Source organism: Anabrus simplex, chromosome 1 (assembly GCF_040414725.1).
Source record: "Anabrus simplex isolate iqAnaSimp1 chromosome 1, ASM4041472v1, whole genome shotgun sequence".
Lineage (NCBI taxonomy): Eukaryota > Metazoa > Arthropoda > Insecta > Orthoptera > Tettigoniidae > Anabrus > Anabrus simplex.
The window spans coordinates 545703544-545723557 of NC_090265.1; the positions used below are offsets into that span (position 1 = coordinate 545703544).

Consider the following 20014-nt stretch of genomic DNA (forward strand, 5'->3'; position numbering starts at 1 on the left):
ACAGAACACTGTGGTTAAAACCAAGAATCAATGTTAGGTTTCAGTCCACCCAATCAACACACATCACTCTACAAGTGAACTATTTAAATAAAAACATATTTAAAATATTTAGGGACATGTTTCGTCTCTATCTGAGACTTCATCAGCCATACAATCACGTGGTAGATTACAAAACTCAAAAATCAGAAAGTGAAAAAAATTGAAGAACCCAATGCCTTTTTAAGGATTATTTGAGAACGCAAAAGATATAAATATATATATACATTATTTATAAAAATTGAACTCACTTCTTGCAAAAACTTTTGTCTTCAATGTTTAAAAGTGAAATATAACTTGAAATTGACAAGCCTGCCATAACGTCTCGTACGGAATCAATGTCCATTGTTTTTACTTAATATAGTTCACTTATAAAGTGATGTGTATTGATTGGGTGGACCAAAACCTAACATTGTTTCTTAGTTTTAGAATACTTCTCTTGCATGAAATTCCGTCAAATTTGCAGATCTATCTTCTTCATCAGATTAAAGCGGAAATAGAACAAAATGAAGAACGAAACACCCATACCTTCACAGAAAATGCGAATTACATACAGTATTTACCATGCCGTTTGTCGTAGAGCTTTTTATTATCTGTTTAAAAAAGGATTATCATCCGAGTAGAGGGGCTTCGGCTGAACAGTGGGTACCGTACGTCCGGTTCCCTGGCTAAAGGGTTTTATTAGCATGCTGCCCTTTGGTCCGTGAAGGGTTTTGATTCCCAGCCGGATCGGGGATTTTAACTTTCATTAGTTAATTCTATGTCTTCGGGGCTGAGTATCTGTGCCGTCTTCAGCAATAGAATGTATCTTAGGCTGGGTCCCATCCCCACTGACGCGCAGGTCACCTAGGCGTCAACTAGAAAGACCTGCACCAGGTCTCTCTGGAGACCATACGCCATTATTATTATTATTATTATTATTATTATTATTATTATTATTAAACAGTGGCTACGATTTTACAACTCTGCATTCAGTAGTGGCGATTAGGGGAGGCGAGGGGGCGCCCCCCACTTTGTGGAGAAAACATTACATTTTATTACATTTTAGTCGACTGAAACTAGGAATTATTAAAAACAAGCAATTTGTGCAAGTCCTGTTGTCTTATCAGCTAATTCGTTCCTTTATTTTCTTTATTTATTAACAAAATTACTAGCGTAAATGCGCACAAAATGTTCGCCGCGGCTATTTAATTTGTATAGCGCCACAGCAAGTAGTAGATTCTTTGCATGTGTTGTGAAGAAGGGTAGCAGGTGTACATATTTTAACCAAGGTCATGGACATTGCCTGGCAGTCTGTTAATTTCTTAATGTGTAGTCAAATACTAACTGATTTTGAATTGTATAATCACGTCGCACTTTTATTTAATTGTAATACATGTGTAATATTGTTCTTTCGGTGAAAGTTGTATTGTATAGCATTGAATCAAAATCTCAAAAAACTATTAACACCGCACTGTCAACACCTTTACCTCTCTTGTCGACTGTCGAAATTTGCTCACAGAACATTACAAAACTTACAATTTTTCCCTTCAAATTTGATGTATATACACCCCCCCACCCCCCAAATCGCGCCCACCCGCTATATTCCACAACCCCCGGTACTTGTTGTCTGTACAATTTTTTGCTCCCCGACTTCTAATTCCCAATCACCGCTACAAAGTCAATTGCCAGGACAGTTCCTTTTATAGACCACGGCCGCTCCCCTCGCACCCTTCTTCGCACCTGAAATCACCGCAACACCGCATCACCTCTATGAGGTCCGCCGTACCCCATCAGGGTAAGCTTAAAAAAATTAAAAATTAAAAAACTTAGTTGTCACCACCAGAACACAGACACTGTACAATTACGTTGTCACCCAGCAGCTTGGCACTTTTAGCGGTGATCAATACGGGATTACTAAACAGGCAGAGATGATGACACTGTCTATGGGCCTCACGCCTTTTAGGGATCCCGCGATATTGGAACAAAGTAACTAACATTGACTTGATCTTGAAAGACAGTTATAATTAAGCTCTTTTGAATTGTTTACAAAACATAGAAACGAACATTTTCGAAGTTAAAACTGATGAAAAATTGTCATCGATCTTCTATGGACACAAGAACGACTCAATTCGCTTACTATTATGGCTAATGAATGCGACGTCTTGCGAAAGATCCATAAATATCCCGAAAGATTGAGAAAGTGATTGTTTAAATATTTGGTAGTGTATTAAAATTCGTATTTGTATGTATTTATTTTTTAGCGTATGATGTTTGTTTATATTTTTTTATTTTGGCTTTCGGTCTTCATGACCATTTAGTCATCTACACCTTTGCATGTTTCTGATTGTTTAAATTATGAATTGACAATTTTTTGTATGTTTCTGATTATTAATTATGAATCGACTTTGTTGAATTGAACTTACACATTTAAGACGAACACAAACACCCAGCCCCCGAGCCGGAGAAACTAACCAGACTAAGTTAAAATCCCCGACCCGGCCGGGAATCGAACCCGGGACCCCAGTGACCAAAGGCCAGCATAGCGTATGACGTGATAAAGATATAAATTGTATACATAATAGAAGCAAGATACAGTAAAATCACAAGATCGTAATATTGGTCACAAATCCAAATCCAGTTCATAAATTCACTAGAAAGCTTCATTAGATGAGAGATCAAAGTGCTCTGGAAAGCTCGAAATATAAATCGAAGGGAAGGAAATACGCCAGATGCCTACGTTATTCACAGTCTTGCATATCAAGGGAACCTACAGTTTGCATTCTTTGTTTAGTTTTAGCCCGCGTCTATTCACTTAAATACTTGTGCTTCCACCAAACACACAATAAGCATTGATCTCTTCTGAGAAAACTGTTCCCAGCTAAACTTCCAACAGACCAAAAACTAACATCAGCTTAGATAATAGGGCCAAGTATATGATTTCTCTACAGGCACAAAGGAAATGGGCCTGAAAAGAAAAGTCATTCCTCGGCTGAATATAAAGAAGCTCTTCGTAGCAATATCCTCAACATGTTCAGTCCCTTTATAGCTAGAAGAAACCATAAATATCCCGAAAGATTGAGAAAGTGATTGTTTAAATATTTGGTAGTGTATTAAAATTCGTATTTGTATGTATTTAGCATAAAACTAGGGAAACCTGTAGGCATCGATGGAATGTTTGTGTAATATTATTCTGTAATGTTGTTTAATGGGCTTAATATGCAATACATTATGTTAAACAACATACGGTAATTATGCTAATTTGTTAAAATTTGTTTTAAAAATAACATCGGTTTATTAATAATATTTGATATAAGAAAACTAACTATGGCAGAAGTAACGACGATATAAAATGCAGACTAGCGCAAGCAAGGAAGGCTTTTTTTTTTCAAAAACAGAAATGTGTTCACTTCGAACACTGATACAGGAATCAGAAAGATGTTGAAGACCTGGAGCGTAGCATTGTATGGAAGTGAAACATGGACAATAACTAGCTTAGAAAGAAAGAGAATAAAAGCTTTTAAAATGTGGTGTTACAGAAGAAAGCTGAAGGTGAGATGAGTAGATCGAATCAAGAATGAAGAGATACTGAATCGAATTGCTTATCATTCTTGTTATAACAACAGAATTCACACAAAAAGATTTAAAATTTACATTTTTCGGGGAGGGGGTAATTTACTTACAGGGAAATTATATACCCCCTCCCCACCGGGTACTGCCATAAATAAACACTATGCTCTTCCTCCCCTCCACCCCCCGCCACACACACACACACACACACACACACACAAAAAAATTCTTTCTGATGCCGCACCCTACGAGGATACAGTTCGAAGAACGTCACGGAATATGGTGCGAGAATTGTGTATGACTGCAGGTGGAAGACATTTTCTAGATTAACTCTGAGAAACCTCCCACAGTCACTCTGTAAATTCAGAACGGATTGCATACGTTTGTGCATTGGTTCAAAAGTTATATGAAATTATGTGGATTTTTGAATATTCTTATGATTCTTTTAACTGCAACTTGCGTATGTTATAGACGTAAGTGAAGAAAGCAGGGTCACGTAGCTATCAGCTTGCATTCGGAAGATAGTGGGTTCGAACCCCACTGTTGACAGCCCTGAGGATGTCCGTGGTTTCCCCATTTTCACACTAGGCAAATGCTGGGACGGTACACTGATTAAGGCCACGGTCGCTTCTTTCCCACTCCTCGCTCGCTCTTTCCTGTCCCGTCGTCGCCGTAAGCTGTGTCGGTGGGACGGAAAGGAAATTGTAAAAAAAAAGCAGAACTTGGCACAACTTATGGCCTTACCGCGAGGTGTGGGTGAGACGGACAATTGAACGCTACAAAGACAACCACCGCGACAGTGATGCGCAGCGTTGGAGAGGATGATGCGGCGAAACTGTTCGCTTTAAGTGCCAGGAAAACATCTCTTAATCAGAGGTGAAGTAATCTTAGTTCGTCTTGTCTGCAGACAAGAAGTCACGTGACCTACCGCGTACAAAGGCGTTGCTGTCGCGGGAACGTGCGTGGCGGAATAAGCCGCCGGGGGTAACAGGCACACAGTAGTTACACGAAGGTGATAAAGTTATTTGACGAACGAGTAAAGAAGTGAAAGTGGTAGGTAGGCGCGTGAGTTGGTGGTGTGCAGAAGACTGTGCGTGGCAAAACGAACCGCCGGTTCTATACGGGGTACATGAAGTTACAAGAGGTATTTCTGTTGCTTGCGTACCGCACAAAGGAAGAAATTATTTTATAATTATTAAAATGACACATGCTCTCGGACTCGAAGAAATATTCCCACTCGCTTGCCAGGAGAACAGGAAGTACTCGAAGGTACAGTCCGGGCTCGAACAAAACGACTCCTTTGTGCAACAAAAGGAACGCTCTCTCCTATAAGGTAATCATGTTAACTGAGGAGATGGCGGAGTACAGGACTTGCTGCGAGGCGGGAAAGCGGTCTGTGACAGTTTTGGGGCAAGTTTAAATTAAAAACCACAGGAAGGCAGAAAATGCTCTGTTCTTCATATAAACGAAGAATATAGATCCTTCGAAAAACTTCGATTTTTTTAATGATTAAGAATCATTGGCTCGTGAGGTTTGGTTATGAGGATAACAAATTATTTCACGAACCAAGTGAGACATGTGTGTGTGTGTGTGTGAGTTATGCCTGGAATTCTGTGATACCATCTTATAAAATGCAGGAATAGACAGAAATCCATCGTAGCTTATAGCAAAGAAAAGTAATGTAAATGTAATGTAATGATTGTTTTGTTTTGCACGGCATGTGTGCGTTTTCAGTAATGAATTTTTCTTTTTAATTACCGATACGACGTTAATATTTTTCCCCTTGGATATTAACTCATTCCGATATAAGATAAACAGAAAATCAAACTTCTGTAATGAAATAAACACTCGTCGAAGCTAAAAATGTGTGGAAGCGTCTTCCCAAAGCCTTAATTTTAATCGCCGTTTTAAAAAATGTAAAACTTGAAAAGTTCATTTCTCGGAGGACATGAACACTGTTTTCTGCTATTACATTGTAAAACATACGTTTTCTACTGCTACTAACATATCTACGTGAAACATAGCCTACCGTTTCTCAATATCACCCGTTTTCACGAGTACCGTAAACAAATCTGCACGAGCAGCCTTGTAACTATTAGTCAAATCAGTTTAATTAGAAACTATCCGCCAATCCTCCCCAGCCTCTTTCATGCGTCGATGAAACAGAGAAGAACCCTGCTTTTATGCCACTGGTTCCAGGCGGATTTGGAAAGAGGAGAGAATAGTGTGAGTGGCTGAGATGGGAAGTACGGTACCGGTTCCGTATTATCTCTTAACACTTCGGTGGTTCACTCAGGTTGTTATAGCTCCCGAATAGCAAAATTATTAAAGGAAATATGCACAAAATGTCATTCGTTGCGGCTAACCGATTTGTATAGAGCCACAGCGATTAGTGGAGACTTTGCATGTGCTGTGAAGAAGGGTAGCAGGGGTATTTTTTTTGCCAAGGTCATGAACACTCAGGTGTGATTCGCCCGCTTGCCGTGCGCATTCGTCAGTCTGGCAGTCTCTGAAGTAGGCTATCTGTTCTTTTCTTAATGTGTATAGTCAAACACTAAACGATTTTTAATTGTATAATCATGTCGTACTTCTATTTAATTGTAATACATGTGTAATATTGTTCCTTTGGTGAAAGTTTTATTGTATAGCACTGATTCAAAATCTCAAAAACCTATTATTACCGCACTTAAGTTAGTAAATTGTCAACCTTTACCCCTGAGTCGAAATTTGCTCAGAGAGCATAAAAAAAGAACGTACCATTTTGTAGCATTTCTTTCTTTCTCAGTTTTGATGTTTACCCCTCCCCCACCCCGGCCGCTACATTCCACCAACCCGGGTACATTTTGTTGCCTGTACATTCCTCCCCTCTCCCACTTCTAATTCCCAACATAACAAATTTTATACATGCCCGCTTATAAAAAATAAAAAATAAAAAAATCAGGCAAACTTAAAATCTATGAGAAACTAACACAAATTTAATTACAGCAGGTAGAAGTAATGCAGTAGGCTATATTGTCAAGTTATATAAACAATAGGATTACAGTACCGTATTTATTATTGTAATATTATTTAAAAATACAATATGTAATTTTTAAAAAGTTTTATTTGATTGCCTGTGTGGTGTAACAGTTAATATGTTGAACTGCCAACTATGAGGCCTCGGGTTCAATTCCAAGCTCTGACAAAGATTTAAGACTAGCTAGAGTGTTTGGAACAGGGTTATAAATGCATGCACAGAAATGATGTCCCGATATAAACAAAGCACCTCCATTGCTGCAGGCAAACAGCCACAAGACTTTGTTGTGATTAATACATCTGCCACTGTGCCCATTTCAAAGTACAGTTTTAGGAAACCCATTCTGATAATTGCAGTATCAAGAGGTAAAGGAGGTTTTAACCAAAAAGTATTTGACACTAGTTAGGAATATTTTGTAGCTACGTGATATCATGTCATAATTTGTAAACAACATTTATTGTTTCGTAACTTGATTCTGGATTTTACTGAACTTATAACCACCAACTCAAATATAGAATTATATAAACAGAAAATTAATATGCAGAAATAAGACTTTGGTGTATACTGTGTAGGCCTAACTATTTCTTTGTAAAAATAACTCAAAATACATTTTACTTCTTGAACAATAACAAAACAAATCTGAAATGTTTTGTTATTGTATCCTAAATTATACAACAAAAATGCTATTATTGCAACATCACAACATAAATAATTATTATAAAATTTAACACATTTTTACAGAAAGTTTTCATAATCCAAAAATATGAACCTAATACATCTTTCTAGAAAGTATATAAATTAAATAAATGTACAGTAAAATAATAAACATAACACACTTGTCCATATTTAAACCTAAGAATTTCATTTTTTGTCCGTATTGAACTGAGAAGGATGATAGGAAAAACTTAAAACGGTCCACCTTTTCAATACAAAAAGTTATATTTTATTTATAACATGTATTTGTACTTGGAACTAGTTTCGACGCTGTGTTTGCGTCATCATCAGCCAAAATGGGAAACAGGCAAGCATGTAGGCATTTATGTTACACAAGGCGTTACATTAAACAATACACATCTTCCAACTAACTAAAGAAGTCTCCCTTGAGTTCCTGATAAACATACACAACAGGAAATTCTCTTTAACTCTCAACAATAGCTATAAAAGAGCAACGGTAAATTGTATTTTAAATACTGTGCAGAGATGTGGAAGCATTCTGTAGATGCACAAATTAATCTTGTAATCTTCATAGGTCCGGTATTCAGCTTGACAAGAATATAAAATAGGTATTAAGGAATACATTGTTGAGAGTTTGGAAGTTGACTGTGCCAGTATTGGTGGTGTATTGTTGCAGCGTTACGTGTAGGGTGGGGGCAGGTTTCTATGATGTTTATTGCGGGACATAAGGCGGTAAAGCTATGGCGCGAGATGAAGAGGAACAGAGCGTGTTGGATAGTTTAGGTCTGGGCAGCGGCCGTTGTTGGATTAGGAGGGGAGAGGGGAGGAGCGGTAGGGGAGGAGGGGTGGAAGGGGGGGAAGTATGGAGGGTGATGTGGTGAAAGTGTGTGGCGAGACAAAGTATTATGCATGATTTGAAAGACAGATCTGTTTTTCGGGATATTCATGTTTTTGAAAAATTCAATGAGAAAGTCGAATAGGATCTTTGGTTTCTCTGAGATATCATTTAAGTTTAGGTTGGGATTGAAATATTGGTCTAAATGAATATAGAGGTTTTCAGTGACGTCTAGGAAAGAACCTTTGTTTAGAATATCTAATACTTCAAGATCTTGATTTATTTCAGTAAAGTTGTGCTTAAATTCTTTTATATGTAGGCCGACCGCGGAAAAACGGTTGTGTTTTATGGCACTGACATGTTCTGCATATCTGATTTTAAAGCTGCGTCCTGTTTGCCCTAGGTAAGAACTTTTGCAGTCTTGGCAAGAAAACCTATATACACCTGATTTAGAAAAAGGACTACTTTTATTTATTGATGAAGAGTTGTGTAGGATCTCTGTGCTTCTATTGTTAGTACGAAAGGCTATTTTAACGTTGTGTTTTTTAAAAACGTTAGTGACGTTGTAAATTTCTTTATTGAAGGTAAATGTGGAAAGCGTGGCAGTGCTAGTATTGTCTTTTATTAGGGTGGTTTTTGGGCGGTGTCTGAATTTATTGATTATTCTTTCAATAAAGGATTCATTATATCCATTGAATTTTGCTATAGAGCGAATGGTGTTCAATTCTTTATTTAAGTTTTTTCTTGACATTGGAATTTTGAATGCTCGGTCTACTAAGCTATTATATGTAGCCGCTTTGTGTGTTTGGGGGTGTAGTGAGTCATTTCTTATAGTAGTGGCCGTTTGAGTGGGCTTTCTATAGATACTATATGTGAACGAAGAGGGGTGCCTGTTGATTGTTAGGTCTAGGAAGTTGATGGAGTTGTTTGTCTCTGATTCTAAGGTAAATTTAATGTCATCACTAATTCTACAGTGTTCCTGATGGATTTATTTGATGAGAATTTATAATGTTTATTAAGAAATTGTTGGATAAATTGAGATAATTTATACAAGGGGCTTGGTCTGTAGTTTATTATGGGTCGAATAGGGACACCGGTTTTGTGGATTTTGGGTAGTGCTTTAGCTGTTGGTAGGCCTGGGTTCATAGTAATTAACTTTTGTTTTTCTTGTTCAGTGAGGAGAAAAGATGTGCTCTTTAGAATTTGTTTCAGTTGCCTTTGAATTGATTGTGTTGGGTCCTTCTTAACTATTGAAAAGGATTCATTATCTAAGAAAGTTTTGGTTTTTTGAATGTAATCTGTTTTATCCATAATGACTGTTGTGTTGCCTTTGTCGGCCTTGGTAATGATGAGGTGGTTGTCTTTGACTTTCTTTTTAAGATTGAGAATTTGTTTTCTTTCAGTAAGGGAGTCTTTGTTGATTTTGGTGATAGGGGTCGCAGTACGGTTTTTTGAGAAAAAACTTTTGTTTAATTGTTTTTTTACGTCCATTCTGAGTTCGTCTTGTAGGGCCTAGTTCATATGGCATTTTGCTGATAGCAACTTCTGATTCAACTACGAGTTTGGAGGCTGTAAGGGCCGAGTTGAAACAAGGCCAGTTGTGCTTTGGACCTTTCGAAAGAATTCTTATATCGTCCTCATTTAAGTTGGTGGTGGAGAGATTAATTACTGGAGGGTGGAATTGTTGTAGATTGTCATTAACGAGGTTAGGTTTGCTGTTAGGTTTTGGAGGGGAGTTGCTGTGTTTTTCCTTATTTTTAAGTGCTACAAGTTTTTTCTCTAGTGTTATCTGTTTTTTGGACAAAATATTGAACAACTTGATTTGGACTTCATCTTGAAAAAGATTCCACTGAGCATTTGAAAGTAAGGTGGCTGCCTCTAAGTGAGTTTCATATAAGCGATGATTTAAAAACGACTTTTTCTTATAGAGAAATTTTAGTTCATTTTCTAACCAAAGTTTGTTTGTCCTAACCTGAACAAATTCTGTGTAATGCACTGTTTGATAAATGCTATATCCTTGCCTATTTTCCCAATTTTGATTTTTAAGCCCAAGTAATGATAGGCTAACGACTTTGCCTGGTTGGCTGCTTCATTTAAACCTAAGAATTTCATTTTTTGTCCGTATTGAACTGAGAAGGATGATAGGAAAAACTTAAAACGGTCCACCTTTTCAATACAAAAAGTTATATTTTATTTATAACATGTATTTGTACTTGGAACTAGTTTCGACGCTGTGTTTGCGTCATCATCAGCCAAAATGGGAAACAGGCAAGCATGTAGGCATTTATGTTACACAAGGCGTTACATTAAACAATACACATCTTCCAACTAACTAAAGAAGTCTCCCTTGAGTTCCTGATAAACATACACAACAGGAAATTCTCTTTAACTCTCAACAATAGCTATAAAAGAGCAACGGTAAATTGTATTTTAAATACTGTGCAGAGATGTGGAAGCATTCTGTAGATGCACAAATTAATCTTGTAATCTTCATAGGTCCGGTATTCAGCTTGACTTCATCTTGAAAAAGATTCCACTGAGCATTTGAAAGTAAGGTGGCTGCCTCTAAGTGAGTTTCATATAAGCGATGATTTAAAAACGACTTTTTCTTATAGAGAAATTTTAGTTCATTTTACTGAAAGAAAACAAATTCTCAATCTTAAAAAGAAAGTCAAAGACAACCACCTCATCATTACAAAGGCCGACAAAGGCAACACAACAGTCAAGCTGAATACCGGACCTATGAAGATTACAAGATTAATTTGTGCATCTACAGAATGCTTCCACATCTCTGCACAGTATTTAAAATACAATTTACCGTTGCTCTTTTATAGCTATTGTTGAGAGTTAAAGAGAATTTCCTGTTGTGTATGTTTATCAGGAACTCAAGGGAGACTTCTTTAGTTAGTTGGAAGATGTGTATTGTTTAATGTAACGCCTTGTGTAACATAAATGCCTACATGCTTGCCTGTTTCCCATTTTGGCTGATGATGACGCAAACACAGCGTCGAAACTAGTTCCAAGTACAAATACATGTTATAAATAAAATATAACTTTTTGTATTGAAAAGGTGGACCGTTTTAAGTTTTTCCTATCATCCTTCTCAGTTCAATACGGACAAAAAAATGAAATTCTTAGGTTTAAATGAAGCAGCCAACCAGGCAAAGTCGTTAGCCTATCATTACTTGGGCTTAAAAATCAAAATTGGGAAAATAGGCAAGGATATAGCATTTATCAAACAGTGCATTACACAGAATTTGTTCAGGTTAGGACAAACAAACTTTGGTTAGAAAATGAACTAAAATTTCTCTATAAGAAAAAGTCGTTTTTAAATCATCGCTTATATGAAACTCACTTAGAGGCAGCCACCTTACTTTCAAATGCTCAGTGGAATCTTTTTCAAGATGAAGTCCAAATCAAGTTGTTCAATATTTTGTCCAAAAAACAGATAACACTAGAGAAAAAACTTGTAGCACTTAAAAATAAGGAAAAACACAGCAACTCCCCTCCAAAACCTAACAGCAAACCTAACCTCGTTAATGACAATCTACAACAATTCCACCCTCCAGTAATTAATCTCTCCACCACCAACTTAAATGAGGACGATATAAGAATTCTTTCGAAAGGTCCAAAGCACAACTGGCCTTGTTTCAACTCGGCCCTTACAGCCTCCAAACTCGTAGTTGAATCAGAAGTTGCTATCAGCAAAATGCCATATGAACTAGGCCCTACAAGACGAACTCAGAATGGACGTAAAAAAACAATTAAACAAAAGTTTTTTCTCAAAAAACCGTACTGCGACCCCTATCACCAAAATCAACAAAGACTCCCTTACTGAAAGAAAACAAATTCTCAATCTTAAAAAGAAAGTCAAAGACAACCACCTCATCATTACCAAGGCCGACAAAGGCAACACAACAGTCATTATGGATAAAACAGATTACATTCAAAAAACCAAAACTTTCTTAGATAATGAATCCTTTTCAATAGTTAAGAAGGACCCAACACAATCAATTCAAAGGCAACTGAAACAAATTCTAAAGAGCACATCTTTTCTCCTCACTGAACAAGAAAAACAAAAGTTAATTACTATGAACCCAGGCCTACCAACAGCTAAAGCACTACCCAAAATCCACAAAACCGGTGTCCCTATTCGACCCATAATAAACTACAGACCAAGCCCCTTGTATAAATTATCTCAATTTATCCAACAATTTCTTAATAAACATTATAAATTCTCATCAAATAAATCCATCAGGAACACTGTAGAATTAGTGATGACATTAAATTTACCTTAGAATCAGAGACAAACAACTCCATCAACTTCCTAGACCTAACAATCAACAGGCACCCCTCTTCGTTCACATATAGTATCTATAGAAAGCCCACTCAAACGGCCACTACTATAAGAAATGACTCACTACACCCCCAAACACACAAAGCGGCTACATATAATAGCTTAGTAGACCGAGCATTCAAAATTCCAATGTCAAGAAAAAACTTAAATAAAGAATTGAACACCATTCGCTCTATAGCAAAATTCAATGGATATAATGAATCCTTTATTGAAAGAATAATCAATAAATTCAGACACCGCCCAAAAACCACCCTAATAAAAGACAATACTAGCACTGCCACGCTTTCCACATTTACCTTCAATAAAGAAATTTACAACGTCACTAATGTTTTTAAAAAACACAACGTTAAAATAGCCTTTCATACTAACAATAGAAGCACAGAGATCCTACACAACTCTTCATCAATAAATAAAAGTAGTCCTTTTTCTAAATCAGGTGTATATAGGTTTTCTTGCCAAGACTGCAAAAGTTCTTACCTAGGGCAAACAGGACGCAGCTTTAAAATCAGATATGCAGAACATGTCAATGCCATAAAACACAACCGTTTTTCCGCGGTCGGCCTACATATAAAAGAATTTAAGCACAACTTTACTGAAATAAATCAAGATCTTGAAGTATTAGATATTCTAAACAAAGGTTCTTTCCTAGACGTCACTGAAAACCTCTATATTCATTTAGACCAATATTTCAATCCCAACCTAAACTTAAATGATATCTCAGAGAAACCAAAGATCCTATTCGACTTTCTCATTGAATTTTTCAAAAACATGAATATCCCGAAAAACAGATCTGTCTTTCAAATCATGCATAATACTTTGTCTCGCCACACACTTTCACCACATCACCCTCCATACTTCCCCCCCTTCCACCCCTCCTCCCCTACCGCTCCTCCCCTCTCCCCTCCTAATCCAACAACGGCCGCTGCCCAGACCTAAACTATCCAACACGCTCTGTTCCTCTTCATCTCGCGCCATAGCTTTACCGCCTTATGTCCCGCAATAAACATCATAGAAACCTGCCCCCACCCTACACGTAACGCTGCAACAATACACCACCAATACTGGCACAGTCAACTTCCAAACTCTCAACAATGTATTCCTTAATACCTATTTTATATTCTTGTCAAGCTGAATACCGGACCTATGAAGATTACAAGATTAATTTGTGCATCTACAGAATGCTTCCACATCTCTGCACAGTATTTAAAATACAATTTACCGTTGCTCTTTTATAGCTATTGTTGAGAGTTAAAGAGAATTTCCTGTTGTGTATGTTTATCAGGAACTCAAGGGAGACTTCTTTAGTTAGTTGGAAGATGTGTATTGTTTAATGTAACGCCTTGTGTAACATAAATGCCTACATGCTTGCCTGTTTCCCATTTTGGCTGATGATGACGCAAACACAGCGTCGAAACTAGTTCCAAGTACAAATACATGTTATAAATAAAATATAACTTTTTGTATTGAAAAGGTGGACCGTTTTAAGTTTTTCCTATCATCACACTTGTCCATAGTTACATGATCATAATCATAAAATTTCAACAAAAGAAAAATGGAAATTAACACAAAACTAATTGTGAAGTATGTATTAAATAACTAAACAGCTGTGTCAAATACGTACTGACTTTACAATAAGCGTAAGAAATGAGTTCCTCCTCCTTTCCAGAACATTAATAATCAGTCCATACCCCATTTCTGTTTATCATTTACTCTAGCCACTTGGGAATGGAAAGTATGAGATGTTGGAAAAAGTCTGGTTCATTCCTCAGATTTGCCCAACCTCGGCAGTGCATTATCAGAGCCGCTCTCATCCTCTCCTGACCTGGAATGTGTTTACCATTCTTGCCCACACATCTTCTATTAGGTTTAAGTCAGCCAACTTGGAAGGCAAGTCAAGCTCATGAATGTTGGGATGCTGTTCAAAGATAGCTTTGATTACAGGTGCAGTGTAAACAGAGCAGTTATCATGCACAAATCTGATAATGGGTACTTCTTCATGGGGTAAAGAGCTTGAACACTAGGAAGAACAGCACCTTATAAAATGTTCACATATTCACAAGCAGTCATGTGTGGAGTGTCATCTATCAACTCTCCTGGACCAACACCATTTATCCACCCCAATAAGCCACATGTGCCGCAACTCGACCAATGAGTTACCTGGACAAAGGGGTCTTCATAACACTTGCCAATTGGATGCCAGCACTTCAGCTGTTTACCTGGATCAGAGCAAAATACATTTTCAACCACCCAGAATGTAATTTCCCATTCCTGTCTTGGAGTAACACTTTCTTGTAGTGCAAAGCCTACGCGAAGGTCTCTGTGGTTATGAAGAAATTGTCCTTTCTTCGCAGCTCAGCGATTGTGAATACCTGCAGCATGGAGTCAGCGACTCATGGTAGTCCAGCTTACTCGTAGTTTCAATGCGGCAATCGCGTTACCCATAGCCGCAAACAGAGATTGTCTATAATTTGAACGATTCCAACATTCTGTTATGGAGTAATTCTTTTAGATGTATCCTATAATCTAGCTTTCCTTCTTCACCTCGTTCTTGCCTTATTTCTATCCATCTCCAAACTATCGTAAGACTGCATGGTACCTTATTGCTTGAGCTATTGCTTGGGAGGGCCATGTGGGCCTCCCACATGCCAACAATACTGCTTTGATTCACTTGTGATAACACAGGAGCCATCTTACAGTGTTACAGTATACCATAACCAAATCTAGGCCGCCACAGAATCAGTGTAGCAATACGCGCGCACACACTGTACCTTCTGCACTACCCATTCACTCCCTTCCCTCCTTTTCAATACTGGAGTGGGGCAGTGTTGATTGTTTATATTGGGACACAATTTCTGTGCATGCGTGTACATGTCTCGTGTTGCCAAGTAGAGAAATATGGTGCAGAGAAAAGCAACTGACCACTTATCTCAAGAAAACTAACGTTATAATTTTCAAACTAAGATAGCTCATGAAATGAAATGGCGTATAGCTTTTAGTGCCAGAAGTGCCTGAGGACAAGTTCGGCTCGCCAGATGCAGGTCTTTCGATGTGGCTCCCGTAGGCGACCTGCACGTTGACACTCAGCCCCCGTGTCAGCAAAATCAACCGATTATGGTTAAAATTCCCGACCCCGCCGGGAATCGAACCTGGGACCCCTGTGACCAAAGGCCAGCACGCTAACCATTTAGCCATGGAGCCTGACAAGATAGCTCATAAGCTACTGGTACTGAAATTCATAAAAAGACAACATTGACATTCTAATTTACTCTAGTTTTATTTTATTAATGTCAATAGGCATTCTTCAATTTGTAAAATGTAACATTCTAAAATAAATACATCCTGTGTTTGGGCTGCAATCATTAGCCCTTGGCTACACTTCATTTCTGTGAAAAGAGTACTGAGGGTTAACACTCCTCCCTCCAATGGAATTTTTACAAAAACAAAATGAGCAGAAACTGACAATAAACTAAACGAACATTCAGAGACATAATTGTGAAAACAACAGATCTGTTTAATCTATTTTCTAAGAAGCCTTGAAAACTGGATTTTAGATCGTAAATTGAACATAACAGCTAGAGATGCATCTTCAAAAAGGCACAGGGCAAAACCAGATGAAGAGAACAATAGAGGAGAGGCTGCGTTATGTCCTCAGGATGGCTAGGAGGTCCCTATTCTGGCTTAGTCATCGTTTCCAGGAAACACCAAAGGGGTCTATGACAAGGCTGGCACATAGTGAACACGTTCCTCCACATGCAGTTGACATCAGGAAGGCCATCTGGCGGACCCAAATCTATATCAACTGCCAACCCCAATAAACTGGGATTAAGGCCAGGAAGAAGAAGATAAAGTCAAAATGCATATGAACAGTTAGACTGTTGATAGGTTTCTAGCTGGTGAAATAGAGATGATGATGTCAGATATTTATTGAAGCTTTCAGTATACTGATGTCCCAGTTAATGATTTTCTCATGCCTTGCACTGAAGGTTCACATCATATGACCAGCAATTTGGAGATAGTTCTCCTTGCTCTCAGCATGAATTGAACGATCTTGATATCTTCTAACCTGTAACTGTCCATGTGATCTGAATGACTGGTGACAGTGAAGACTGATTACTTTGCTTTCAGGTGGAGATCCTGGACTCAATAATCAGAAGACACCAACAACACTCCTCCTAACCCCTGAGCAAGAATTTCATTCATTTGGATTTGCAGCACGAGACTTCTTCCATGATCTTGACATTCAAGAGGCTAAAAAGTGGCTGTACTTTGACAAATTCAAAATGGCTTTACATCATGATCAGGTAAGATTTCTCTTGAAGAAATATTTGGTGTTTTAAAAAAAAAAGCTTGCCTCTGATTGAGGGCACCGAATATAAAGTAAGAGATATTTTCCTTCCTCTCAGCTTTATAATGGATGTTTCCTCTTAAAAGTATTCGAGTATTATATCTGTTTGTATTACCTCGATAATGATGTTATCACCACAAGAAGTCTAATATGGTATATCAACAAATCCATTAGAACAGAAACCTGGATGAGCTATGCTCCAAGTTCAACATATGTTCAGATGATCTCTGTACACACTACGTCTGCATTTAAGTAATGGAAAGGACAAATCAAGTCTTATATGGAAACATAGGAAGACACAACAAGAGTCCTTTTGCATTTTCACGTTTGTCCCTATCTCCTTATCTACTGCTACCTCTTCCAATGCTAACCTGTCATCATGATTATCCCTTTTGTTGCTAGTGGTTTAACACTAACAAATTGAAGGTGGGAAAGGATTAGGGTTGGGAAGGTAGTGGCTTTGACCTTAATTATGTTTATTCTATCACATACTCCAATTCCTGTTCCTATCTTTCCATATATAACTTGATTCTTTATTTGTAAAGGTACACTGCATACAGTCACTGTGACAGTATGGTGTATGAGCCTGAACACTGGCTGCAAAAGTCCTCAATGTCTGTAACGGTGATAAAGAAAATCTGAATTTGTTCATCAGGGATCCTTGGTTTTCAAGTTCCAGTTAAGCAGTATAAATATTTTCATTTTGTTTTCACTAACAGTATCTGGAAAGTCTGCAAGCTAATAAGGGCCTGATATTCAATCTGTGGTAATCAGTTCTAATGAGAATCCTTTAGTAAAGCTAGATGGAAAGTGTCTAGCTTAGCCATTGTAAATACTATCTAGTGTAGGAGGTCCTGTGTTCAGGATAATCTTCTCCACATAAATGCATATTTCCCTTCTGTCTTGTTGTCTATATTCAGTTGTGTCAGGCTGTATTTGTCATTTCAGAAGACTTGACCAAACGAGGCAGTTCTCTGGCATTTTGCGAGGGTTAGGACGTCACTAGATCCTGGCATGAAAAAGTACCTCTTCGTTGGTGACATGGTCTACCAATTGGGATCTGAATCTCCATTTGAAAAGTCTGCAGTGGGTCCATTGACACAGCCTTTGGCATTGTAAAGGAGCACTGATAACAGATACCACTTCATGATCTCCTCCCCCCAGCCTGGCTGAGTGGCTCAGACGGTTAAGGCGCTGGCCTTCTGACCCCAACTTGGCAGGTTCGATCCTGGCTCAGTCCGGTGGTATTTGAAGGTTCTCAAATACGTCAGCCTCGTGTCAGTAGATTTACTGGCACGTAAAAGAACTCATGCGGGACTAAATCCCGGCACCTCAGCATCTCCGAAAACCGTAAAAGAGTAGTTAGTGAGACGTAAAACAAATAACGTTATTATTATTATTATTATTATTATTGTTATTATTATTGTTGTTATTATTATTATTATTATTATTATTATTATTATTATTATTATTATTATTATTATTATTATTATTATTATCTCCTCCCCCTCCAGCAAGTTGCATGCAAGATGTTCTAACTTCAGAAACACTCCTCTTGAAATGCTGATATTGGTTTTGATTTTAACATCCAGATCTCATTATTGTGTTAGCCAACATCCAAAGTATTTGAAATGTGATATCTTTTTGATGATGTTTCCATTCAGGCTGATAATCATGAATTTTGTTTTCTAGATATTTATTTTGTTTATATCTTTTCAAAGGAACTGAACTGCATATCCATAAATGTAAAACAAGTGTTGGTGTTTTCCAATCTCCTTAGTGAGTATAATGGATTCTCAGAGCTGCAGAATTAAAGAGAACAGAATCTTATAAAGGACTCTTTATCACTGAAAATGAAGACAATAAATTCATGAAGGACTTCAACAGAATGTCAAACATGAGAGTATTCAAAAGTAGACTACTATAATATTAAAATCAGGCTCTTTTGATTTTTATCAAAACAAAGAATACATTCCTTTGATCATAGCACACAATGTGCTGAAGAATGTTGAGAAAAATTCCTGTTACAGGACAGGTTCCCAGCTATTCAGCCACTCTTTTGTCTAGTCCAGTAGCCATCACTCTTTTCAGCACTGTAGTCTCCCATGATCTACCCTATCAAAAGCCGTGGATAGGTCAATAGCGACACATCATACTTGCAGCAGAGAAAGAAAGTATAGGTGAAAATGCATTAATGTGGCATAGAAAATCTTCATATTAAGGAAATTACATAATGATGAAAAGTTCTTATATTTTTATTATAATATCCAACTGGAATTAAAAAGTTTTGTTCCTTCATTTACTTTTCAGGACATGAATCGCAACACCAAGGTGCGTGCTGCTAATGGACATGCTCTCCCAGCATTCACAGTGTTTGCTCATGCTCTCCGTCACCTTAAATCCCAAGCTCTACAGGAACTCTCTGATCAGGCTGGGACCGACCTTTCTCCCGACGACATCCGCTGGGTTATCACAGTACCTGCTATATGGAGACAGCCTGCCAAGCAGTTCATCAGGGAAGCTGCTTATCAGGTTACACATTTCTACACATACCTTATTAGTGCAACTAGTGAAAATGCACTTACTTGCAAGAAAAATTGTGCACCATGAACAAATCACACAAGTACAAGAAAGGTTGCCACACAGTATCATCATAGTCTGTCATGTGTTTCATTTGCGTTTAATGCAAATTGCTAGTGCTGAAGTGCCACTAGGGGGGTGGTAGCAGCGATTGGGAATTGGAAGGGGGGGGGGGGGAGACAACAAAATTATCTGGGTTTGTGGGATATAGCACGGGGGGGGGGGGGGTATACGGAGGTTGAGTCATAAGTCATGGCAACTACTTTTTTTCTTGTGAACAGGAGACAACACAGAAAATCTAAAATATGCATTTGGTAACGTATGGTATGTACTTTCATATGATGCCACTAGATGGTGTATGTAAAAAGCAGTGTGGGTCTAAGCATGCCACCAAGTTCAATGTGTGAGTGAGAGCGTCATAAAATGGAAGTCAAGAAGCAGGAGCACTGATCGTATATTAAAATAGCAGTTCTCCATGGCAGAAATGCATGCCAATACCATGCAGAGCTGCGGGAAGCATTAGGTGTGTGACTATGATCTAATCCTCAAAGTCAAGAAGCCATTACATGGACAACGGTTTGCTAACAAAGAGGACATCATAACAGCATTTCGGAGAGAGGT

At 37.9% G+C, this 20014-nt stretch overlaps 1 protein-coding gene across 3 annotated transcripts in view; it reads left to right on the plus strand.

The window, feature by feature from the left end:
* Positions 1-20014, plus strand: part of LOC136857113 (heat shock 70 kDa protein 12A) — a 560524-nt gene that overhangs the window by 502660 nt on the left and 37850 nt on the right. For all 3 annotated transcript variants that reach the window (XM_067135515.2, XM_068225061.1, XM_068225062.1), the window contains 2 exons: positions 16594-16769; positions 19124-19345. In XM_067135515.2, the coding sequence (XP_066991616.2) occupies positions 16594-16769; positions 19124-19345 (398 nt within the window). The remainder of the gene's footprint in view (positions 1-16593; positions 16770-19123; positions 19346-20014) is intronic.